This window comes from Molossus molossus, unplaced genomic scaffold (assembly GCF_014108415.1).
Source record: "Molossus molossus isolate mMolMol1 unplaced genomic scaffold, mMolMol1.p scaffold_m16_p_1, whole genome shotgun sequence".
Taxonomy (NCBI): Eukaryota; Metazoa; Chordata; class Mammalia; order Chiroptera; family Molossidae; genus Molossus; species Molossus molossus.
The window spans coordinates 134,221,122-134,247,584 of record NW_023425344.1 but is presented as its reverse complement, the minus strand read 5'-3'; the positions used below and the strand labels follow the sequence as shown (position 1 = coordinate 134,247,584).

Here is a 26,463-nt window from a genome sequence, read left to right as displayed (position 1 = left end):
CTAAAAAGAAAATTAATAAAAACATATTTAAAAAAATGAATATGACCCAGCAATTCTACTTATGGGTATATATCCAAATTAACTGAAAATAGGGATTGGAACAAATATTTGTACACCCACATTCATAGCAGAATTATTTATAATAGCTAAAAGGTGGAAGCAATCCAAGTATCTGTTGACGGATGAATGAATAAACAGTATATGGTATATACATAAGAGGGAATAGTATTCAACCTTAAAAGAGGAGATTCTGACACATGCTACAAAATGGATGAATCTTAAAGACATTATTCTAAGTGAAATAAGCCAGTCACAAAAGCCCATTTGTTTTGTGTGTATATATTCATATTCTTTTTGCTATGGACTCTCTTATTCATAATATTTGTTTTTTAATTTGAAGAGCAGTTCATGGAATAGAGGGATTGGCCTGTGATATTCATGAGTAACAAATATTTTGTTTCAATTAGTTATACATGCTTTGATTTCTCTTTTGATTTTTTTCTTAATGTAGCCTTTAAAAAATGTAATAATATTTATTAATCTTTTTATGGTTTCCAAATTTTAAGTGATAGAATTTCCTCCCTTCAAAACTTTAAAATAAATATCCCAAGTTTTCTTCTAGTATTTCTATGGCTCTTAATTTTCCCCTTAAATCTTTTATCTATTTGGAATGTATCTTAGTTTGAGACATGGTATGATATGGTGTGAAAAAAAGATCCAACTTAATTTTTTTCCCCATATAGCAAGCTAGTTATCCTAATGCCATCTGTTTTTTTCCTCCCTCCCTGGTTGGAAATACCACATTGAAACTGAGTTTATCTTATCTTTCTATTATCCTCCAGTACTTTTTTCCTTTTTACTCATGTTCTAGTCCTACAGTTTTAATTATTTGGAGCTTTAGAACATGTTTACTACCTGGCTTTGCTTCTTCTTTTTTTCATAGTTTTCTAGCTATTATTTCTTGTTTATTTTTTCTTATTTATTTTAGGATCAATTTATCTACCAAACATATCCATTTTTGTCATTTGTATTGGGATTGTGTTACATTTATGTATGTACATTTATGTATTGGGATTGTTACATTTATGAATTATAAAAAAATTGATATTTTTTAGGATGTAGGTTCATGTTATCCAAAAACGTGATATGTCTGTTCCTGTCTCCTTTTGTAGCCATTAGTAGTAGTGTTTTTAAATGTTCTAAATAGGTCTTGCACATTTCTTGTTAAATTTATGCCTAGGCATTTTATATTTTTGTTGTTTTGTTGTAAGTATCATCCTTTCTTCCATCACATATTTCTAACTGGTTTTTTTTTTTTTTTTTGGTTTTTGTTTGTATGTGAGAAGGCACTGATTTCTGTATATTAATATTATATTCTATGACCATAACATTGCTTATCATTTTGAGTTGTTTTACAGTAGATTTCTTGTGTAATAATACAATTATATTGTTTGCAAATAGTGATGGTTTTACCTCCTTTCTGAAAAATTTGCCATGGTTTTCTTTCTCTGGCTCATTGCATTGAATTGTACTTCTAGCACAGGGTTAAATAGTAGTGATGATACGTGCATATTTTAATCTTGTTTTGGACCTTTGTGGCAATACTTCCAGTATTTTCCCATTAACTATGATGCTGGCCTTTGGATTTCAATCAATGCCTTCTGATAATGGTTTTAGACTTTGAAGATCTAGGTTCAGGTTTTCTTTTTCTCTACCACTAACTGAGAAACATTAGGCAAATTGTCTAACTTTCTAAATTTATTTCTGTAGCTATACAGTGAGGAAAAGAAAAACACCTGCCTCAGAGCTGTTGCTAATGATTATGAAAGCACTTGATAAGCTGTGCTATATAAACGTCTCTCGTTATTCCTCCTTCCTCCAGTACAGCTTTCCTGCAGAACTCTTTAAAGAGTAGAAAATGGATTTCCCTTTGTGGCTGCGAGCCGTTTTGTAATTCCATTCACAATACAGTTTCTACATATATTCCAAGGTTGGAAACAAAAAAATGCTTTTTGAATGATGAGCAAATTCCTTTGCTGACATTTAACCAAAATGTATTCCAAACCTGGAGCTTTTTGAAATTCTAAGAAAATGTTGGTCACTTTCTTGTAAAAAAGTGAAATAAAAAATGTTTATGTACCTCAGCACTTCCTGACTGAGCTGGAAGTGAGTGCACTGAGGTGGTGTTATTTTGTGGTGTTTCAGTTCTGGGAAAAATGAAACCAGAAAATATAGGAAATTTTTCAAGATTTTTGGTTGTGAAAGCTTTTCTTTCTTTTTTTCCCCCCCTGCTTTGGTTAACATTGAGAGGGTTATAAAAGTTTGGTTCAACTGCAGACCAGACGTATTCTGATCAGTGATCTGTAACTAACATTTTCTTCTGTGTTTTAGAGAATGAACTGGTGTCTACAGATACTGATGGCTGTACTTACTTTCTTAGACATAACGCTGCTGCCTGACAGCCCTGCCGAGCTCCTGTACTGGTTTCTGTGCATCATTGTGTCTTGGTCCAATCTGCTACAATTTACAATCTGTTATGATTTTTCCTTTGTGAGAAGCCACCCACAAGTAGCTCCACTTCTGAAAGGGTTTATGTTACTTGAAGTTTGCTATGTCAACTGCCCCCTCCCTCTGTGCATGAAAAGGAAAATGTGTGGTCATTAGATGCCCCTGATGTTTTCTGACACCACTGACCTTCTTCTTCTGGACGCCTGTCTCAGGGTCTCGGTGTTGAGCTGTGCAAGGCACTTGGAAGCAGCAGCCGCCTTTTTCCTTTGGCCTGCTGTTGCATCGTGGCTCCGGAGATGCCTCTGGCTTTGTCATGAGGCTGGGCTTCAGGAGAAATGGTTGAGACTCATTTTCCTGGAAACATTTCTCTAAATACACATCGAATCTGCGGAAGCGGCCCTTTCTAGAATGACTGTGGATGCTGTTTTGCATTAAAAACTAGTGAGGCCTTACTGTCTCCTCTCGCAGAGATTGGTGTGAGGAGGCCACACTAGTCTCCAGCACGTGTTATGGATTTATTTTCTCACCTTAGAAAACATATTCCTTCTTTTATTTATACATATTCACTCATCTTTTGTGAATCTGAAAGCAAAAGCATGATGAGGAAACAATGGGGGAATGTGCCATAAGCACCTGGATGGATTCAGTTCTTTCGAAGGAAAAGCCTTTGGAAACCCTTGCCTCTTAGACCCAAGCAGCAGTTGTTCCAACAACAGCAGAACTGTCGTTTACTCTCGTTCATTTGACAAAGCGCTTGTCAAAGCAGATTTAGAAAGTTAGAATAAAAGCCAAAATAGAAGGCATTAAATGAATCAGTCAAAAGCTAACCTCTCCACAAACAGAGCCGCAATGGCCAGAGGGAGCTTGCCCAGCAGAACACTCCCCCTGAACACACCCCCATTCCAAACGCAGGGCTTCATCCCTGTTCATTCAATAACAAAACGACTCAGGGAAGAAAATATGTTACTTTCAGCGGGGGCGGGTGGACTCTTCATTAACTGCAGAAATCAAAATGAGCAAGCTAGAAAATGACAGCATGTGTTCAATTTAGCATTTTTCTCACTAGATAAACTTCAGAGGACAGTATCTTCCTCTTGTTCACTACTGTATTACCAGTTGTTAGCAAAGTGTAGTAAAGATCTGTTGATTGATCGGTTTATTGGTTGATCTCTGGGGAATATAAAAATACTTCCACCTTTGAAACACTCTTAGCTTGGAGAGGAAAGTTTGTATATCTTTTGTTATGTAAATATAACATCAAGCAAAGTAAATACGATGGGCCGGAATCCATTCTTGGGTAATTGGGAACAGACTCTGCCGTGCAAATGGTTTACATTACTCCAAGAGCAACATTTTGTCTTTGGTGTAAGATATAGTGGTAAAATATTGAGCTTTTGCTTTCTACCAATAGTGTAAACATTACTACAAGATATAGTCTCTGGAGATAATTTAGTTAACTCTTATTTTTATTTGCATGTTCTATTCTGGAGACTTGTTGCCAAAACTGATGGAAAGTTATATTCTCTAAGTGACAGTTTGTTTACAGAAATTCCTTGAAATCTTGATGGTTATTGAAAAGACTGAAATAAATGTTGCCCGAAACTGCCTGTTGCCGAGCTGCTCCACACTTTCCTGAGTGGTACCATGCTTGGTTAGTAAATCACCTGAAATCCATAAAGGTCGTGGAGGCTGCTCCCTCTGTTAAGGGAAATATTTATGTTTCAATCCCGAAAACATATTGTGGATCATTGTGGTGTTTTAAGTTGAGGGTACAGAGTAAATTATTCCAAAATTGTGGAGGCCAAATGTCATTTTCTCCAAAAGTTTGTGTAATATCTATTTATCTGTGGGCAGATGACTGCTCAGGATAATCAGAGGCAGACTTTGTCAAGTTAAGTCTAAGTAAACACAGCTGAACATAAGCAAGTTGGGCTACAAGGTTTTTTTGAGCTTTGCCAACAGCATATGACCTTGGAGAATGCTGCTTTTTTACTACAATCTGCTTTCAATGGAAAAAAGAATTCTTTTTGTTTCACATTAACAAGTGATGATTAGAAGCTTGTTATGTTCTAGTTTTTAGATGCAAGACAAATGAACATCATACATGCACCCAACAAAAAGCCACCTTCCTGAGGGAAGCTGAACATTCCCCTGCGAGGGAGCTGAATATAAACTTCCAGTGTGGAAGCCAATTAAATGGAGTTTCTTTCTCAAAGAAAACCATTTTTTATTGATCTGTTTGTTTATTTGTATTTTTTGTCTCTGTGCCATTTCAACAGATTATAAACTTTTGATTTCAAATGCCACTAGAAAATAAAGTTCACTGATCTAGCCATCTTTAGGAAGCATCTGTCCCAGTCGGAAACTTGGTGTTGTCATTAACTTTCCATTTTCAGTAGAAACTCTCATTAACTGCTTCCTGCTTTTCACAAGTCCTTTCTTCTTCTTCTTAAAAAAAAAAATATATATATGTTTCTTTTCAGTCACCTAATACTGTCTTCTTTTAGCCTGGTATGGAATCCAATATTTTTAAAAAACCAAAACTTGAAGGGTACTTTGTGGTTCAAATGAAGTTTCTGTGAAATATTTCATGTCAAAAGGTGGACTTTAGGTGAGAATTTAGGGGAGAGCCGGATCAGTGGAGCTCTGCCGTGGGACAGCCAGCTCCTCAGTCCTCGCTGACCGGCCCCAGCCAGATGGATGCCCCGGTCTTGCGTTCTTTCACTTAAGGAAACGATTTCTTTTCCCTTCACCCCTTGGGTGTACGTTTTCTTCTGAGCGTAAATGCAGAATGTATTAAGGGTGTGTGACTAATAAGATTTTAAAATAATTCATCTTTCAAGACTTTGGTATTTTACATTGCTTTATTTTTTTCAAATCACATGGTGAATAATATTAGCTAAGACTATGCGAAACTCTTTGGATCTATGTGATAAAATATTATTCTGTAGTTAGATTTATTTAAGACTTTATTATTTATGTATTTATTTGTATACCTCTTTTTCCTGTATGCTTATGTAATTCCATGTTAAAATGAATGCTTTGAGAAGAGAATAGAAAGACATTTTAAATAGGTTGCTAAGTAATCTGGCAATGAAGCCTTCTCCTCTGGTAGGGGCAGCAGCACACCTCTCTGAGGGTGTCAGCACCCACTCCTGAAGGTCCTCAAAGCCCGCCTACTCTCAACATATCCCACACCAAACCCATCTGACCTGCCTCCTCCGGAGCAAAACTCGCTCCTCATGCTTCCTTCAGTACCTCAGAGAAGGCCGCTGCCCTCCCCAGGCATCCAAGGCAGAACTCGGAGAGACAGTCCGGACTCCTGCCTCCCTCTCCCAAATCCCGTCCAGTCACTCAACAAGTCTGCCCTCTCAGTCTCTCTCAGCTTGTCTTCCCGTCCACCCCCTGCCACTTCCTTAGCCCGAGACTCATCACTGCTGTCTTAGGTTCCTGCCATGGCTCCTCCAATCAATTCTTTCACTAAGGCTGGAGGGATCTTTCTAAAATCCGAATCAGATCATATTGCTGTTAAACATCCTTGAGGCATTCCCCATACCTTTCAGGATAGAGTTCACCTTCATTCTCTGGGCACCCAAAACCATTAACCCCTCAATGCCTGGCCTCTGTTCATCTCTCTTGGTTCATTTCCCAATGTCCCCTTTACCCACCTCATTCATTTCAGCTTCACCAAAAGAGCTTCCCCGAGGAGTGGGGCAGTGGCCTGTATGCTTTTCACACAGGCATCCCCTTTCCGCGGAACACTTTCCCGTCTTCACCTCTGCTCACCTTTCCCTCAGGCCTGTGCTCTCCCACCGCTTCCAGGTCTAGACCAGATACTGGGGATGAATGGTGGAGGCTGCTTGCTGCTGGAAGCAATTGCCCAGGGTCTCTTCTCCATGCTGCCCCAGGGATATGATCTCCTCTCTCCTTTGGAGTGGCTTTTGTCGGGACCCTCACCCCATTGCTCCTGTTCCTGTATGCACCCCCAGCGCTTACACATGGAGCTCTTGTCATTTACTTACCAAACTGTGAGTTGCTTGGTGATGAAATCCATTTGCATTTGGTTTCTAGCACCTATCACAGTGCCTGCCATATGGCATGCATTCAATAAATGTTTGCTGAATGAACCCATGAACCGTGAATAAGTCAATGGAAACAACATGGAGAAGAGCAAATTATATTGCACTTAAAATTAGGAGATCTGGCTTCTAGTATCAGCCCTATTGTTTACTAACAATTTGGCTTTAGACCTGTCAGTCAGCTTTTCTGAGTCTCAATTTTCACATTATAAAATGGAGAAATGATATATAAGTGTGCACAAGAAGGAAATGAGATTAATTGCACATTTATGACTTGCAAAATGCTTCATAAATATTATCATCACCATGAATTAAGTTGACCTGGTCCTTAACTGTGCTCTCAGATTTAGGGGTGGGTGGAATAAAATACTGTGTACAAAGTGTAGTTTTTCATTTGACACTCACAAAAAGATAATTTGTTTTTTCACTTGAATAAGCTCAGATTCACTGCAATGTGTTTGCTCATTCTCTATCAAAACACCAGGTATCCAAAGATGGCAAAACATATTCCAAAGGAAAGTGAGTATTCCTCTCATTCTGCTATGCAGTGGGAAGAATTCTTTAATAATTGTCAATCTTTTTGTAAAGTATCAGGGGTTGAAATAATCTGTATATTCTTGCTTCAGTTAATCAAGAATTTAAGGATATCAAGTAAAGTTGTTTAGAATAAAGCATTGATACAAGTAAGGTCTTTTAAGTAATATATATTCTAAGTAGTTGTTTAGTCCTTGTGGAAACTGGATATACCAGTTAGTTAGATCTTCATAGAAAATTCTTAATAACAAGGATTAGAGGAGTAGTTTTAAAGAACTGAGAATTTCCAAAGCTGTCCCCTCAGACTCAAATGATATATTCTATCTTGGAAAATGACCTTCACAATGAAAACTTTCTCCAAGTAATTAAGAGAAAATGCTCTAACATATCTATATGATTGCATGGGTAATGTGTGTAAACCTAGTCCAACAGCGGTTACATGGGCCAACCCCAAAAATGAACAGCAGAAGATCAGTTGCTGACATAATCCTGGAATTTGCCCTGCTACGCTCATTCTCACTCTCACAGAAGATTTCCATCCTAATGTTTTGCATGTTATGGCTACCAAGCAATTTAAGTGACCTTCTCCAAGCCATTGCGAAACGAATGCCTCCATAACATTCAGTCTTGCTCTTTTGAGAATTTCTCACACTAGAGCACCATAGACATAACATGGCTGACCTTGACCTAGCTTAGACAACTCAAATACAAAAACTATTTAAAATTGTTGTGTTATTTCTTACCGGTTCCATTTCAAGGTTCAGCATTTATCATGGTTTGCTGCCATTACAAAAAGAGTATTTGCAACTGTGGAATAATTGTAGTTGCTATTTGTTGAGTATTACTATGTGCCTGGTGTTTTGCAGTGATTATTACTAATTTCTACAGCAGTCCTTATTGTGCACTATTTTTTGTATTTTACAGATGAGAAAAAAAAAAAAAAAGACAGAGGGACTCAGAGAGATTAAGTAACTTGCCCCAAACCTAAGCTAATAAGCAACAGAACTGGGATTCAGACCTCAAGCTCTCTGGTTCCAAATCTCTACTCTGTCCAGTGTACCTTACTGTTGGAGGAATCAGTGTGATTAAGCCAAGTCCACCCTTCACAGTTTGAGCTGATTAGTAGTGAACAGGTGCACTCAATTTCTCAATTCAAGAGAAACAAAAAAAAAGGGCACGAATTCCATTAAAAGCAGCTGTAGGAATTTGAGTCATTAATTGATTATTCTTTTTCTCTTAAAGACTGCTAAATTATCATGGAATTATATTTGAATAAATCTTCAATTAATCATAAGTTCTGACTCCTGTTTCTAAAGCAAACTTTGAATAGATGTTTCCAACCCTAACCCAACAGAATTCCCATTACTTCTTTTTTCTTCAGAAAAATAATGATCATCTATTTTTTTTTTTTTTCATTTCTGGGCTACTTTCTGCTTTTCCTAGCTCTGCTAATTATTTTTATTATGATGATAAGTCATGTCTATAATTAATAAATGTATTTTCACACTTTCACCTACATCATCACTCATCCTTTTTGAAAATAATTTTTCTTTATTGAGTTTAGAGAGAGAGGAAGGAAGAGAGAGATAGAAACACTGATGTGAGAGAGAAACATCAATTGGCTGCCTCCTGCACACCTCCTACTGGAGACTGAGCCAGCAACCTGAGCATGTGCCCTGACCAGGAATTGAACCGGGACCTCTCAGTCAGGGGACGCCTCAATCCACACCGGCTAGGCTAGAGTCCTTGCTTTTTTCACTCTGAAAATATTTTTTCTACATCTTCTTGTCCAAGTAAGAGTCTATATATTATGTTGTCTAATAAACTTTTTCTTTAATCCTCACCCCAGGATATTTTTCCGTTGATTTTTTTTTTTTTTTTTAGATAAAGTATGAAGGGAAAAGGGAGGGAGAAAGAGAGAGAGAAACATCAATGTGAGAGAGACACATCAATGGTTTCCTCCTGCACAACCCTAACCTGGGCCAAGGATTGAATTGCAACAGAGGTATGTGCCCTTGACCGGAATTGAACCTGAGGCTCTTTGGTGTGAGGGCTGACACTCTAACTGCTGAGCCAAACCAACCAGGGCTCTAATAGACTATCTTATAGGATGACTTTTATAAACCTCTTAAAGTAAGTTGAAAATCAGCTGGATAGTGTATATAGCTGCTTAGAGTTTTGGAAAAAAAGAAATACTTTTTCTAAAAAGCCTTTCTGACCAGCTTGACCTTCCCACCTCCTATTCTTTTCCTATGCTGAGGGCTGTGTAATTAAATGCTGCCCTGAGTTCTGAGACAATGGCTTAGTTCTTATGTGTTTTGTAATGTCTTGTGTTTGGCAACCATTGTGGGTGCCTTGGAAGGATGGTTTCTTCTCTTATGATAGGAGGACAGTTTCTCCTCCTTTGGTTCCCTTGGCCTTGGCCCCACATGCAAACGGTATGCATGACCGAGAGTGGCTCACTCATGCTGGGCATGAACTGGGCGTGTGTCTAACTGGACAGACATCTGAAACAGTAGAGGGCATCATGACCAACGGTGCTATGGCACATTTCTAGGCTGAGGGGTCCTCACATCTCTTGGTTTCTTGTCAAAAACTATGCTGCTTATGAATCTATGACTGGGCTATACCAACCCACTTGCTTCCACCTTCTGAGTGTGGAAAAGTGACCAGAACTACCTCATCCTATCAGGGACGAGAGAAGGCCTACAAGAGCTGGGCAATCTTGCAAGGATGCATGACTTTCCACCCCCCCCCCCCCCACACACACACAGAAGGCAACTTTCTTTGTGCTTCCATGACGAACATACATATGTAGTTTGTTTACTCTTGTCTATGACAGTCGGGCTCTTTTGCATAATACTTTGTCTCAAGATAATAACTACTATCTTCTTCTCATTACTCATTCACCATCTATTTCTGGGTATCTGAAGAGAATTTAGAATTGGAGGATTTGATTTTGAAATCACTTTCGAATAGGTACAGTATATTCCATCACCAAAACCAAATATGTGAATAAGTAGATCTGGTTTGTTCAGGGTCTGTAATTTTTGCTTTCTTTTCTTTTTCACACAGCCTGCTGCCTCCCTACCTCTTTTATGTATTTTTAAATTAGCTTATATTATTGATTGTTAAAGTGTTTTATTTTTTTCTAAAGTCGCCAAAAAGTATGGGAAAGGGTAGAAAATATAAGAAATAGCAGAGGATTGCATTTAGTCCAAAAAAAATTTTAGGTTCATTGCCCTTTCTCTAAATCTATCATTTTTAATGACAAAAGCAAATATTTTTGTCTTTTATTTTTAAGGTATCTTATTTACTTATAAAAACATATGATATTTATAAGACAATATGTATGGCAGCTGTTTGGCATTCAAATATATTTAAGTCATGTGAACATGCCATTCTTTTGTATTTAAATTTCCATGAAATGACTTTGCAAGAACTTTTCTATATATCATGCTTGTTGTTCTTTTTTGGTAGTCATTGAGCTCTGGTTTTTTGTTTTTAATCTAAGATCATAAGGGTGCTTGCTCCCTTTTTATAATTTCTTTGATTCATGTTTAAGTACTATATTTTTAATATCTTGTGATGCCCACAAAAATCCTCCCCAATATTACAGTTCTTAAGGCTGTCATTGTGGAGCCTTATTGTATTAGACTTGCTACATCTAATCTGGGTGGCCACTGACGGCAGTGGTCCCAGCACAGGGCGACTCCGCGCTCCAGGGAAAGACCCGGCTCAGCTAATCTACAGCAGACACCCAGCCAAGATGCATTTTCAGTTCTCAGTCTGCCCCTGGACCTTTGGGTGGCTTTGAGATGACTATCATTAGCATTCTGGTTCTCTTCAGCCCTTGGGTCCCAGATGTATGACATTCCACCGTTGCTCAAAAGCAAAGCCATCAGCAGGCCTAGACAGGACCCCATCTGTCCTCCTTCATGACTAGATTCATCATCATGACCAGGGCCCTCTGTTTTAGTAATTTTGGTGTGGGTGGTGGCCAAGTTGTTTGCCTTGCGGTTCTGTTTATATCCCTTTATCCCCGTTCCTCTTTAGAGATCATATAGCTCCATCTACCTCTCAGGGCTGCTGTAAAAATAACAGATTAAAACTAACCAAAAACTGTTTGTAAAACCTAATCACTCTGTCGATGCATAATAAAACAATGCTCTGTTCTTTCGGAGGCAGACCTGAATAAAATATTCTACTGAGGGCAGCAGAAACAAAGTTTACTTTAGTTTATAAAAGCTTATTATGCTACCCCAGAAAAAAAATTCTGTTAGATTGAATAATTAGTTTTTGATAACCCCGTGTGGATTAATATTTGTCACCCCATTTTCCCAAAGGAAAGATAAAAAAAAAATACAAGACTTACAAAAAATAAAAGGCCCCGCGATCACAGCAATATAGAGCTGGGCCAACGTGTTTATTTTCAAAACAGAAACAGATCTTATAACAGCATATTATTATCGTAGCTGTTCCAATTAGAAGAAGGAAGGCGATTTGATTATTCTGAAGTAGTCTGTAAAATATTACAATGAAAACCGTGGGTTCCTTTATTCTCAACTTTGTCTTTGTAATGACTGTCCCCGAGTTATATATCAGAGCATAGGAAACATGGTAATAACTGGGAAAATACAGCAAGTGAAGTGTTCTATCAAACAGATTTTTTTAGTGGTGTTGTATTCCTGTTTAAGCAAAAATAGACAATAAAGAGTATTTTTGAAGCTGCAGTCTGAACAATATTTTCCTATAAAATGTTCTGAACAATATTTCCCTATAAAAATGTTAGATCTGGTATTCACATGAAGAGAGAATCAAGAACTTTTTCCATTAAATACAGCCCTAAGACTGTTATTTGACCCTTGTTGGAATACTAGGAATCCATAATGATTTTTGAAAAGTAGCAAAGAAATACTGCCTGTGCTGCTACCCTTGAGTGAACCCCCAGGACTTCCAGCATCCTGGAACTCTGCTGCGAGCAGGTCCCTTCGCGCTCCAAGCAGTTCTGCTCACGGGGCGGCCCCTCTTCCCTCCGCAGCGCACCCCTGGGCGCTTGCTCCTCACCTGCCTGTGACCTACGGCATCTCGGTCTCAGCGATGGGACAGGAACCTGCCCTTTTGAGACGTTACCCTGTGGATTTTATTCTTTTCTACAGCATCCTAAGAGGATGGGTTAGAAGCTAGGGTGCGGAAGGCTCGGCACCTCTATGGGCCTTGGGGTGCCCTCATAACTAATGCAGGATGACTGAACGTCACTTCTTCACGTCAGGAACTGTAGCCCACGGCCCTTACTATGTACCAGGCACAATTCCAAGAACTTTACACTTAGTATAGTAGGTTCTCGAATAACATTGTTTCATTCAATGTTGTTTTCTAATAATATTGATTAGAAAACAAATCGATCCTGGCCTGGCCCACGGGGCGTGGAGTTGGCACGTTCTCCCCGTGTCTGCGGGGTTTCCTCTGGGCGCTCCGTTCCCTCCCACGTCCCAAAGGTGTGCATGGGAGGTTGGTTGGCCTGTGTCCATTGTCCCAGTCTGAGTGCGTGTGGGTGTGTGAGGTCACCCTGAGGAAAGGTGCGGCCCAGGTCGGGTCCCCGCTTGAACCCTGAGCTGCCAGGGCAGGCTCTGGCCATCCAAGATTCTGAACTGGAATAAGCAGGTTTCAACAGCTTTCTCTTATTTTTATTCATCTTTCTTAAATGTATGTGTAACTCATTGATATCAAATGCTTCATATTAGAAGGACTTTGGGTCTTTATTTAGAAGTTTGGTGATGTTTGTTTCCAGAACATGCCATAGAAACTGAACTCATTTCTATCAATTAGCCCAGCTATTTTCACCCACTGTGCCGCAAGCGTTTTTAAAACATACAAGACCTGCCCTGGCCAGTTTGGCTCAGCAGTTAGAGCATCCACCTGCAGTCCGGAGAGACCCGGGTTCGGTTCCCGCTAAGGGCATGTGCCTCGGTTGCAGTTTGTCCCCGGCCCTGGTTGGTCGTGTGGGTGGCAGCCACTCGATGTGTCCCTTTCACATCGATGTTTCCCTCTCTCTCTCTTCCTCTCTCTCCCTCCCACTCTGTCTGTACAAAAAATGGAAAAATGTCCTCGGGTGAGGATAAAAAAAAATAATAAAAAAAAAACATGCAAGACCTGACCATTTAGTCGGTGGCACTGACCTCTTTTTCCTTAGATCGTCAAATAATAAAATGACAACAGCCAACACAATAATAGCCGTCTGGTGTGAATGAATGAAAATTATACCTTTTATTTTTTTGTCATATCGGCAAGAAGTATAAAATTATTTTGGTGTGCGGTAGAATTTTAGTAATTAGGTTGTGTGTGCCAGGAGATGAAAAAGGTTGAAAACTGCTGCGTTAACCTATGATAAAACTGGTTTCCTCACACATTTTTTGACTTAAAGTCACAGTTTCCAAGAACCTCTCCAGGATGTTTGTGAGAATTTCCTGTAGAACATTCAATCCTCACAGCAACCTGGGGAAGTAGGTATAAGCATCAACCCTATTTGATAGGTAAAGACACTTACATACTGTGTGCATAAATAATTTGCCCAAAGTCACATACCTAGTGAGTCGGTCCTAAGTCACATCCTGTGCCTTAGACAAATTATTGTACAAGAAGGTGGTTTTGAACTATAACATGTTTTCATTTTCTCCCTAAACATATCAACTTGTTAGATTTAAGGAAGGTATCTCTGACTTTTTGTCTAGATCTTTTGTATTCTAAATTTAGGTGATGATAGTGGAATATGATTTGTAAGCCATCGGAATTTAACAAATGGTTTGGGATGTAGATCCCTTGGCAAAATTTAGAGTGGATTCCTCTGGCAAGATTTAAAGTAGAGAGGGATTATTTGGTATTCTCTTTGTCAGAACAGGTCACTAGAAATCTCTTGATGAGGAATATTCTTGGACCTCCACCCACAGCCCAGGAAGTCAAGGCAATTACATCTTTATGCTTAGTCCCTCTCGAACTCCTCCTGCCCATCAGAGCCATAAACAAAAATCTTTCCAATTTTCATTTCAAAGTTCGTCCCCTCCCCAGTTTAGACTCTAAATGACTGTTTCTGAAATTAAAAGCAGAAAATCACAGAACCTTTCAATGTAGAAATGTGTGACATGTCAAGTACAGTTTTAACACTTTAAGTGTACTAAGAGCATTGAAATGTATTTAAAATGTAGAAGAAGGACTGGTAATACCATTCATCTTCTGTCTAAAAATTTTTCTATTAATAAATACAGCAGATGAACTGTGAGTAGGGAGACTGCCATTTGCTGCTCTTTGGAAAGATCCGAGAAGGTTGTGAACATCAGCTCTCTTACTGTGTCATTTCTGGAATTAATACGGTCAGGCAGGTTAAACACTGAGACCTCCTAGTCCGAAGTGTCATTTCTAGAGATAGTAATTTGAGGCATTTAAAAAGCATGGCAGTAATGTGAGCCAGTTCAAAGATACACGGCAGTTCATATATCAAAGGATCGTTTTCAGAGATACTGAAGACCTTGTCAAATACATGGATGGAGCCAGACTTCCCAGCCAATTTCTAGATGGTTACAAATGCATACTTTTTCATTTAAAAAGGGTCTTTTTGCTGAAGAAAGTAATATTAGTATTTTGTAACTTAACACTATTTAACTATATATTTATTAAGTAAGTCAACTTTCTAGAACTACAGTGTGGCAGCTATAAATTTGATCCCGAAAAAAATAGCCCTCATTCAGCTTGAGCTAAGAATCAGGGTAAGTCCATTCAGTTTTCAGAACTTGTAGCCCAAACTTGCATGTAAAAAGGAGTGCTTTTATAAACAATTAATGCTCCTTGCAACACACAGGCACATAGAAGTTATTCATGCATAGTTAAGAAGTCATTTTCTGAGACTTTGGCTGAAAACTCAGCTTTCACGGATGAAACAGTTTGAAGAACATCTCCAATATTCCCCTTGAGAAAATGTAGAAGTAATAAAATCCACTAGACACTTAAAATTAGTAAATATTCTTTAAAGTGGCTCCAGCGCTCTTTGTCTTGGCATGTTGGGTACTTGGGCACCAAACAGCATCAGAAAGCCATTTTGTCTTTGAAGATTATAGATTCTGCGCTCTTAATCTATTAATCTAAGTGGATGGGCTTTGGCCAGGGTTGAAATAGTTTATCTTTACATAATGGTTTTCATATGAAATCTCTGAACAATACAGAATTTTCTGGTAATTGCATTCAATCCCATATTCTAGATATAAAAAGATAAAGAGAGAAGATTAACTTCTATTTTACAGGATTTATAGAGTACTAGATATATGTGCTCAAATTATCCTTTAAGTCTTTTACAATGTATTAAGTCATGTGGTTCTCATAACAAGCCTATGCATCTAGTCCTCTTAGCCCCATTTTATAGCTGAGAAAGTCGAAGCACAGAGAAGGCGAGCAGCTGGCCAGCTGCCACAGGGACAGTACGTGGTGGAGCACGAGTTTGGTTCCGGCTGTCTGGTTCCAGGGCCGGGCTCCAGCCACTGCACTACGCTGCCTCACACCAGCCCGCACTCATAGTTCATAACGATGAGCTAATAATGGAAATGAGAATATTTAACATTTCCAGACCTCCTTCTGGTCACTAACCAACAATTTCCTCCCCCTAGACCTCATTCTAATCTTCAAAGTGAAGTTTCAGACTGAAAGTGTTAGACTTTGGGAAGGTGGAGCCTTTGAGATCACAGAGGAGCAATCTTTATAGATGAGACTATGCAGAAGTAACAGCATCAAGAGTATTTAATGTATTTAGCAAAAAAGATTGAAAGTGAAGTTGAGACATTATAATTGGGTGGTATGGTACTCTGTTTATTTGAAAAGTTTTCTTTAAGCTGTAAATTCTACTGCCCACACCTTTAGTCCTTCAGCCCAGGCTGATGAGGTCAGAATAGCTGTGCATTTTACCAGAACAAAGGTACAGCTGGGACTTCATAAGAAGCCACCAGCCTCAAGCTCTCGTGCTCTGCATAGGAAGGAAAGCCATCAAAGCCATAGCTTCCTAACTGATGAGGAGCCCAGCCCTCTCACAGGTTTGCCCTCAGACATGGGTACTCCTGGAACAATAAAGATGTTTTCTGCTGGTGGTGTGTTAATAGAAATATAACCTATCCTGAAAGCTTTGAGATGTCAGTTTATCCCCATCCTGACCAGGGAAGTCTTCACTATTGGTCCAAAATAGAAAGATGTGGTTTCTAATTTTTCTTTTCTGGCAGGAGATAGAGGGGATGATGCACTGACAGAACGGCAGCTAAAGGTGGGGATCCTGTGGGTCCAGGACATCTGGGCGTCATTAGACATGGAGGGGCCAGCCCACAGGAGAGTAGTAGGAAGGAAAAGAATCTTTGGCCAGAGTGTGAAAGTCATGGCTGGAGGAAACACTGGCTTAATTTTTGGAAAAGATCTTTCTTCAAACTCTGAAATGATCTTGGAAGCCACTCATGCTTTAAGGCCCAGGGATAAATAGTTTAGCTAGTCTGTTACAAAAGGAAAAAAATACTAGCTCCATCCATGAAGATGAGGTGGATTTCACTGTATAATTCTCACTATTCAGAAACTTGCAAAGCTCCCCATCTTAAGGCTCACAAAACTCAGGCTCCGGTAACTCTTCCGAGAGCAGTGACCTTGATATTCACCAAGCTTTAGTTGAAATCTTTTCTTGTCAGGCAGAGTTTTAAAGCAGAACTCCTTTTTTTTTTTTTTTTTGTCAGTGGAACTGGAAGAAGCAGTTTAGTCATCAATAGGTATGTGTTAACGGGTTATTGGGTGTGGTTTTTCCCTTCCCTTTTGGGAAAATCACTTAGAATGATTTATCTTTACTCATTCAAAAACCTTACTCTAAAGAAAGATGATAACCACAAAAATTTCCTCTAAAAGTGTTGCAGCAACAGCTGTCTAGAAGTTATTTAGTTGTAATTCACTGCTAAGAGAGAGTGATTATGTCACTCTAATTAAAGTGTGAGCTCAAGAGAGCTTATTTAGATGTCCTATTCTGTGATTTGGACAGATATTTTGATATTACAAATTAAATTATAAGGAGAAAAACATGTCTTCATGTATCTCCAGGGTCTAAAATACTAGCAAAAGGAACAGAAAAGATGTTTCATAGGTTTTTACTAGGTTATCATTCCACAGACTTTCTGTGTAAAGAAGGCATTCAGCCTTGCCAGGGTCCTTGGAAGTGACTTTAGCAACCGAAATTACTTGGATGCAGCCGATAAAACATGACCTTCGGAGTCCAGCGACCAGGAGCTAAGTCTCACAACCCCTATTCCCTACAACAGAGTCCTGTGCAAGTGTCTGGACTCCTCTAAACGACAGTGTTGTTTGTAAACAAGCTCTGACTTTCAGGGTTACTGCAAGCTTTTTACCAGAGATAACATCTGTAGAATGCCCTACATAAGAATAAGCATTCAATCGATACTGGTAATTGTAGTTTTAAAAGCAACCCCTTCTTGTGACATTGGAGTCCCACAGCACTCACGTTTACATTCGATGAAGCTGGGTTTGGAATTCTTTCAAGCTGTTTCTATTTCACAGGCAAAAACCACTGTCACGCGAGGGAAGGCCAAATGGTAAATTATTAATTATTTATTAACAAAGGGTAAGGCTAAAGTAGAAGTTCAGTGAAAAAAGCAAGTTATAAACATACACAGAATGACTCCATTAAAAAAAAAATGTATATAGCCCAGCCGGTGTGGACCAATGGTTGAGCACCAACCCATGAACTAACAGGTCTCTGGTTCGATTCCTGGTCAGGGCACATGCCCGGGTTTCAGGCTTTGTCCCCAGTGGGGGGCACGCAGGAGGCAGCTGACTGATGTGTCTCTCTCATCGATGTTTCTATCTTTCTCTGAAAATCAATAAAAACATATTTTTAAAAAAAATGTATACAAACTTGCTTGAAAGGCCAAATATCTAAATATCAGTATCAGTTATCTCTAAGTGTCCTTTATTTTCTCTTTTATACTTTTCCCCAGATTTTCCACAGTGAACCTGTCTTTTCTTATTTGAGAAAAACAGCATATAATATTTTTTAAAGAAACGGAATGTACAGTCACAGTGGATCCAGTCCGTAGGTGTGTGTGAGCCTGGGCTGGTCTGCTGTGCGCGGAAGGAGAGAGGCCGCGTGGTGGCAGCAGGGAGCCCGGGGAGCCCTCCGATTGTTCGGTGGAAGGGCCTGCAAATTTGGAGCAATCAGTATTTCAGGATCTTCAGCGAGGTTTTCTATCTGCTCTACTCACCAGTCTGTTTTTTTATCTCACTTGTTCCGTGTATGTAATTACTCCAGAAACTGATCTGGTGTCTTGGCGGCTCTTGGGACCGCTGAGATCAGAAACATACTAAACCCTGGCTGTCTACACCTGCTGTCACCAGTCACGGCCCCCAAACTGTCCCGAGTGTGAGGAAACCCAGTTGTCAAACATCTGGAGCTCTGACTCTCTCTATTTTAACTTAGGAAAACATAGTTTTTTAGACTATTTAATTTTAAAATATTCATATTCTTAATCATACTTAATTTTATTTATATTTTAATAATGTGTGGTGTAATATTTTGTGGAACATTGGAAAACATTCCTAACTTTAGAACTTATTGATTAAATTTGAAAAAAAAAAAAAATCAGAGCAAAAGATTTGGCCATATTCTTGTCTCTTTTTATGACTATAACTCATTTTAGAAAAATATATCAGAATTAATGTGTTTCTAAATTGGCATTTATCAAAGTTGAATGGACACTTTGCCCACAGAGCTCTGTGTTAACCCATCTTGAGTTGCAATAGACCTGAATTCTGTACAATTCTTTCTCTACTTAACTTTATAAGGAAATACATGTCCAAACCGAGGATAGCCCCACTTTTAAGTTTCAACATGGTTTGGGTTTTACAGTGTTCAAGATTTTCCTAACTACGCACCTCTTTTTTTCTTTCCTTTTCTTTTTTGGTCTTAAAACACGCTCTTTTGGCTGGTTTAATACGTTGTTACTGCCAACCAGTTGCTTTTATGGTAATTGACAGCGTAGCTGATTTTTGGAACCTTAGAATCTGAAAAGGCATTTTAGCCCAGACTTCGGAGAGGCCGAGCCAAGCTACTTGCAGAGTGAGAGCTGCAGCCGAGCCTCGTGCAGGGGGCGGTCAGGCCCGAAGTCTGTGCGTGTTAATTAACAGCAGCGAAATGTCTGTTCTAGCTCAGACTTATGGTTTCCCTCTTTTCAGCAGCGTTCAGAATCCTTCCTTCTCCTGTCAGATTGAGCTACTGGGTGCCACTTCTGCGAGGGGCGGTGAGACCACCTGTCTGCAGTGGTCAGAAATGGCCCGAGCCCCTGAGCTCTGGTGATGGGTCGACACCCACCACTCCCTAGATCCTGACAATTGACTGAAAAGGCACAAAATACTTGACCAGATAAGAGCCAGCAAGTTTAAACTTCAAAGGAAAAGAGCATAAGATAAAAAACCAAACATCTTTATATTTAATACAATTATTTAATGTAACGAGTGAATTGTATATTTTCTGAGTTCCCCCAAAAGGATACCGGTTGTCTAAAATACCTAGGGCATTTCCCAGATTTTATCTCAGCATGACAAAGAGAAAAAAACTCCCCAAACTCCCAGATCTTTATATTTCTTTGCCTACCTACAAAAGCACAAATGTTTCTGAGTGAAAGGGCCCCTGTTTGCTATCTTTCTTCTGGAAGTTCTGGAAACTAGGAGCATGACACGGCAGGAGGTGGCTCTCAGACGCGTAACATCCAGCGGGCAGTGCCCCAACGACAGCAACAGGAAAGCGTGCCCTTCTCACACCGAGTCAGGGTTTGGACCAAAACCACCCTGGACACAGACCCCCCAAAGCTGTAGTAGTCAGCTTATGCCTGTTGGTATGAAAGGTTTGACGTGGAGCTTTGTCCCACGCTGTTTAGCGTCGACTGTTGACGGAGAATCAAAATGTGTCTTCTATACGTTACTTTTTATGAAGACTTTTCTTCTGTTTCTGGGAAAGGAACCTGATTCCAAACCTAATGACACTGCGTGTGCCCGTCTGCCTCAGAATTGAAATGCAGGATTCGTTCTTTGGAATCCTGCCGAGTACATTGTTGAAATTTGTGAAACTAATTAGGAATACCCACGTGGGGATTGGAGTCTGCGTTTTTACACTTCAAAGGTATTTTCATAGGCACCAAACTGTAAAACACATATACCCAAAGAGTAAGCAGAATTTTATAATCTCACAGTTGGCTGTAGTAAACTTGTTTCTCTGTGGCACAAGTTCAAGGAGGCAGCCACAGGGAGTACAGACATTCAGGGGACTGTGGGACCTACAGGTTCACTCTTCGTCTCTAATACAGGCTCTCCGTGGACCTCGACGTCCTCCTTCCACAGGCGGGCTTCATTCATTTCTGGGCTCCGGAACCCGGGACATATTTGATAGCCACAGGCTCCCTTCTTGCTGTCTGTGCAGTAGGCACTCTCGGGTTGACCATTCAGGTGGGGAGTCTGATTCTGGCCCCTCGTGTATGTGAGGCTGCTTGGTTTGTGAGCCAAAGCATCAATTACATGGTCTTTTCTAAATTATGTTTTGTTATTTCCCTAATGTTATTTAAGCTTCATGGAACTTATTCTGCTTTTGCCAAGGCTTTCCATTGAATAAATATCTCCATAACCTATTGCTTCACTCTGGCAACAGAATTGTTGCAATTTGTGGGCAAAATTGAGCAAAGGCCTAACTCTTTTTCCCCCTCTGTAAAATGTCCAATGTGCTGGCTTTCTGCCTCCTAAACAAAGGCCTTGACTTGTTCTGCGTTCTGGTAGTGCCTTGTCTCTGTCACCACTCAGTGAAGATTTACAGATAACAGTACTAAGCAAAGAATGATTTACTGGACAAAACAGAGACATGCTGTCCACACACAGAGTCACTAATACTAAATCAGTTAAGATACAAAGTGCTTAGAACAGTGCCTGGCACATAGGACGTGATCTGTGAACTAAGATTATGAGAGTTCTGTGAGTTAAAACTTGTCACTCTTTTCTTCCATTTACATGAGTAATTTTGTAAATCTGAAATTAACAAAAGCAGCAAAAGTATAGTTAACCATCCAGGCAAAATATCCAGAGGCTAACCATCCAACGGCTTACCGATCCAATTATTTCCCGAAAGGATCCCTAAAACAGAAGGAGACCAAAGGAACTAATGACACTTGTTATTCCATTTTGGGCCAGACATTCATTATCTCATTTACGCTTCCTAACAATCTTTTAATTTATTCACTAAATGCTTTTGCTTTGTTTGATTTGTTTGTTTGAAGCTCCCTGGGTCCCTGCGTGAAAGACTACAAATGCTCACAGTGACCAGTATTGTCTCCCCATCTACAACCGAAGGCTTGACTTGGGATGTGTTAGTGGGCTTTCCCCATTCCTTTCCTGCACAGATGTGTCTACATGGCTGTGCCATTATATTCGCTCGACCACATCTTCCCTGGGAATTTTTGCCTCGGTTGGACTATCTTATGATCATGTTGATGTTTTTCTTCTAGTTTTGGACTCTCTTAGAGCCCAGAACTAGAAATTATTCCACATGGCCTAACCAGCCTTAAGCATTGCAGGGGGGGAAATTGCCTTCAGAAATATTGGGTTGGGGGTGGTAAAAGAAAGGGAAGGCCCTGAGAGGTAGAAGAGACAGCTGTCCCAAGGCCATCGAGCTAGACGAGGGCCTGAGCAAGCCTTGTGATTTTCGTGTTTCCTGTGCCGGGCAAGGTGCCTCAGTCTGCAGCTGCTCGGGCATGTGGCTGTCGATGATGATGGCAGTGACTTAACCACTATCTAGTGTTGGAGTCTTGTAGGCTAATGGGGAGTTCCCACCCCACTCATTTGTCCCTACTTCCCTGCCATGCTGGTAGCCCCTCTTTCCCTCTATCTGTCCACTTTTGTGTTCCCGATTAGTTTAGGCAGAGGATCTACTCAGAGGTGAAGATCAAGGTCAAGAACCTGCTTTGTCTCTCTCTGTTGATGTGATACTGGCCGACACTGTTGTTCTGAGTGAGGGAGCAGCAGGAAGAGGAGTTTTGGAGCTTGAAGCTTGAAGAGTGATCTCTGCTGATTTGAATATACCAGGGACTCCTCTGTTGTTGGCAGCATGGGTCTGTTACTCATTTGCTAACTAGCCAAAGAGACTAGTTGCCAGTCCTTTCTCAAAGATGGAGGTTTAGTTCCTATGAAATCATAGAATTGAGCCAGAGGTTCCCCAGAGATCTAGGAACACACCCATTTTATAGTTGAGGAAATTGCACCCCAGATGTTGTGGGGCACCATAATCTGGCTACAGGTGCACAGCAGCTTAGCGGTGGGGTGGAACCAGAGCCATCTGGTTGTCTCGTTCTCCTCTTTGTGAAAAGGCCCACTTTCTCAGAATACATTAACCCCAATTTTTCTATCTCTATGAAGCTACTTTTTATTCTTTATTACCTCATCATATGCCTGCTTCTTTGTAAAGAGATTTCTTTTGCATCTTAATTTAAACTACTTTATCTGTGTGAAAACAAAACAAAACTAATTTTCAGCCACATCCCCCCCCCCTTTTTTGTTAATCCTTACCTGAGGATATTTTTTTAATTATTTTTTTCTTTATTTTTTTAGACAAAGAGGAAGGGAGAGGGCGAGAGAGAGAGAAACATCGATGGGAGAGAACATCAGTTGGCCACCTCCTGCATGCCCCCTGACTGGGGATGGGGCCCACAACCTGGGCATGTGCCCTGACTGGAAATCGAACCGGTGACCTCTTGGTACATGGGTCAACGCTCAACCACTGAGCCACACTGGCTAGGCTGAGGATATTTTTTCCATTGATTTTTAGAGAGAGTGCAAGGGAGGGAGGGAGGAAGAGGGGAAGGGGAGAGGGAGAGAGAGAAAGAAAGAGAGAGATGTGAGAGAGATCAGCTATATTTTCTGATGAATTTTCATTCCTGGTTATTCATGATGAAACTCCGGAGATTAAGAAAGAAAGAAAAGTAATTGAATTTCTGCTTCTCTTTCAGACACCCTGGAAAATGGATCCAATAACAGGTGAGCAACAGGTTTAGATGTGCCGTTTGTGCTTTTTAGTGTTGCCATTTTCTATGTAGCTGCAGTGAGTTTGATTGTTTTCTTCTGTTTTGCTTCAATCCAGTGCAGCTAACAGAAAGGGGCCCAGCAAGGATGACACGTACTGGAAGGAGATCAACGCCGCTATGGCCCTAACAAATCTCGCACAAGGGAAAGACAGGCTGCAGGGAACCACCAGCTGCATCATCCAGAAGTCGTCACATATAGCAGAAGTAAAGACGGTCAAAGTGCCCCTTGTCCAGCAGTTCTGACAGTCTGCCGCTTTGCAGGCTAATGGCCGTCCATCACGCCAGTGTTTCCTCTAAATCCTCATCTCAAGAGCTGAAGCAGGGGTGGTAATGACCCCCTTTGAAACCTCTTCTTATTTTTAATATCCTAAACATTTCATTTAATTGCTCCTATAAAAGACATATAAGTTATAAAAAAAACCTTACTTTAATCAAAAATATTAACTTATTTTATGTTACTCAAACTATGCATTCAATGTCTGCATTGCCATCACAGTAAGTGCCTTGCTTCCTGAAAATAAGCTACAACGTGGGCACAGCAGAGCAGCTGTGCCTCAAAATGACGCCATAACGCGTATTAGTCTGTGAGTGTCATTCCAGATGGACCTGACCATTCCGGGACTGAGACCATAATCGCCAAAGCCCTTGAAATGCATTCAACAATTCCCATGTTAAAACTTGGAAATTCATTCAGCCCAAAGGAAATGTTCCTTTAAGAAAAACTTCTTCAGTATTTAAAATTGTTGTGCTTTTCAGAATGACAGTGAGACGTTTATGCATATATCTTGCCTGCATATCTGACACATTACAAACTTTCAAAATGAAAGGTGTGGTGATCACATAAAGTGTACATTTAAGAAGCATCTCAATGAATACGTTATGATCTGAAAAACTTTTTCCAAGCACTGCTGGAAAATACATGCTCTTTAGAATTAATTTGGATTTTCTCTTTCTCAAGTTTTGCTGACGTTTATTTTCTTTTCTTTTGTTGTTGTTCATCCTCACCTGAGGATATTTTTCCCTTGAATTTTAGATAACGTGGAAGGGAGGGAAGGGAGAGAGAGAGAGAGAGAGAGAGAGAGAGAGAGAGAGAGAGAGAAACTCCGATGTGAGAGAGACACATTGATTTGTTGCCTCCGGTACAACCCCGACTGGGGCCAGGGATCGAACCTGTACGTGCAACTCACGTACATGCCCTTGACCAGGAATTGAACCTGAGACCCTGTTCTAATCGCTAAGCCAGACAACCAGGGCAAGTTTTGATGAAGTTTTAAAAAATTTTTATTACATAGATAACTTGAAATTTTCCTGTGTAGAGCTAAATTTACAGTTTAGTTTTAAAACATAACCTTGCTCAGTGTTTTTGTGATGGAAACTGTTTTTCTTAAGGAATGGCTAAAAGCCTTTTATTTGGTTCATTTCAAATTAACCTTGCTGATGGGCAGTTTTTTTGCAACGAGATCAAGATAATGAAAGAAATGTATTTCTGTGAATATACATACACACATATAAAATTGATTTTTAAATTTAAAACATATGGACAACAAAACATTGTACAGTCTCTGAATTTTGCCAAGTAGGACATTAAAGTAAAAATTAAGTGAAATTGAGCATTAAAAAAAAGAACATTTTGTTTCTAAATTAGGCATCACTGAGTGAGAATAATCAATATCAAGAATAAAGAATGTCTTTTTCAATCAAACAATAATATTCTAATCAGCTGGGGAGACTTGAAACTTTAATAAACAGCAGAGACACCAAATATGACAGCGTACATGTGCCACAGAGAAGTAAATAGGATTTCACTCTCTTATGGGGGACTTTTTTTTTTTTTTTTTTTGCGTATATAATATATTTTGTAATATTTTTAAAACTGGAAAGCATTTTTGTGAGTGTGAATGAGAGCCAGCAGTGCAGCCATGTGGTGACATTTTTTTTTTTTTAATTTTGCAAAGTGCTTTTAAAACCAAAGGCTGCTCTAGTCCATATGTGGACAATATCAATCTTGACATAAATTGTAGGACCTTTTTTCATGTAACATAACATTTGGGGATTAAGTTTATTTAGTGTAATGAAGATAATTTGATATAAAAGTATTTTGTATATATATTTTTACTTTGTTTTCTAAATTGCTGTTTGCAGTAACAGTAAGTGCAAAGCAAGATATGTAAGTTATGACTGTATGATCAGATGAAGTATGAGTTCTTTTGGTTTACACCCTTAAGTAGTTACAAAACCATTATAAAATCTTTTTAATCTTTGTAAATCAATTTTGCCAAAATGGGATCATATCAATGAAAACTAAAGACAAGTACTTCACTCTTTTTCATACTATTATAAGTTATTCTGGTATTAAATATTTTAATAAAATTGTTTTGTTTTGACATATTCCAGTTAGATGAATGGATGCTGGTTGTTTGTTTGTGTTGTTTTTTTTTTTTTTGAATTAGTCATAATTCATTGTTGCCATTAAAAAAAAAGGAATCAACAAATTTGTTCTATGTTATAAACTACAAGCCAATATAGGATGGCTAGTCAAATAATTTTTTTTTTTTTTTTTTTACATACCAAAGCTTGGAGTCTGGCCTATAAACACATCAAGAAGATTTTATAATTAGCACATCCTTGAAAATATCTCCAACTGCAACTACTTTTAATTTTTTTTTTCTTGCTGCTTTAACATTTTCTGGAAACTAAAGTCCCCCAAATTCTATAAAAGAATCTTGAACAATGCTGAGCCAGCAGCTGAAAATCTAACTCATAATTTATGTTGTAGAGAAATAGAATTACTTCTACGCTTTATTTTACCATATGTAATCATTTTAATAAAATTAATAACTGCCAGGAGTTCTTGACAGATTTAAAATAAAAGTTAATTTCTAGACCTCAAAGATCATCTGAATTTTGTTTTCCTTTGAGAGTTGACCAGGTGGAGAAAGAAGCAGAACAGAAGGGCCCATTATATGCCGTAGTTCTCCCTAGGTTGGTAAGGGATATGATATGGGAGCAGCACACTGGTGTTAGGTTTGATTTCATCACCTTAGACCACCAACCCACCTTTCAGAGCTGAGGAAAAGAGAATATGCGTCTAACTGTTAAAATGCATAACTTTAAAATGAACGTTTTCACTAAATACCTTCTTTCAGTAGCTAATACAATAAGCATTATTTCTGTGTGCCGTGTCCTGGAGAGAACCTGGGCCTTGA

The 26,463-nt window shown here is 39.3% G+C and overlaps 1 protein-coding gene across 1 annotated transcript in view; it reads left to right on the top strand.

Annotated features, from left to right (window-relative positions):
• The window catches only part of MKX (mohawk homeobox), a 58,842-nt gene extending 35,342 nt beyond the window's left edge, over positions 1–23,500 (top strand). Inside the window, exons 5-6 of the mRNA XM_036244724.1 lie at positions 23,183–23,210; positions 23,314–23,500. Of these exons, the coding sequence (XP_036100617.1) occupies positions 23,183–23,210; positions 23,314–23,500 (215 nt within the window). The remainder of the gene's footprint in view (positions 1–23,182; positions 23,211–23,313) is intronic.
• The last annotated feature ends 2,963 nt before the right edge of the window (positions 23,501–26,463 follow it).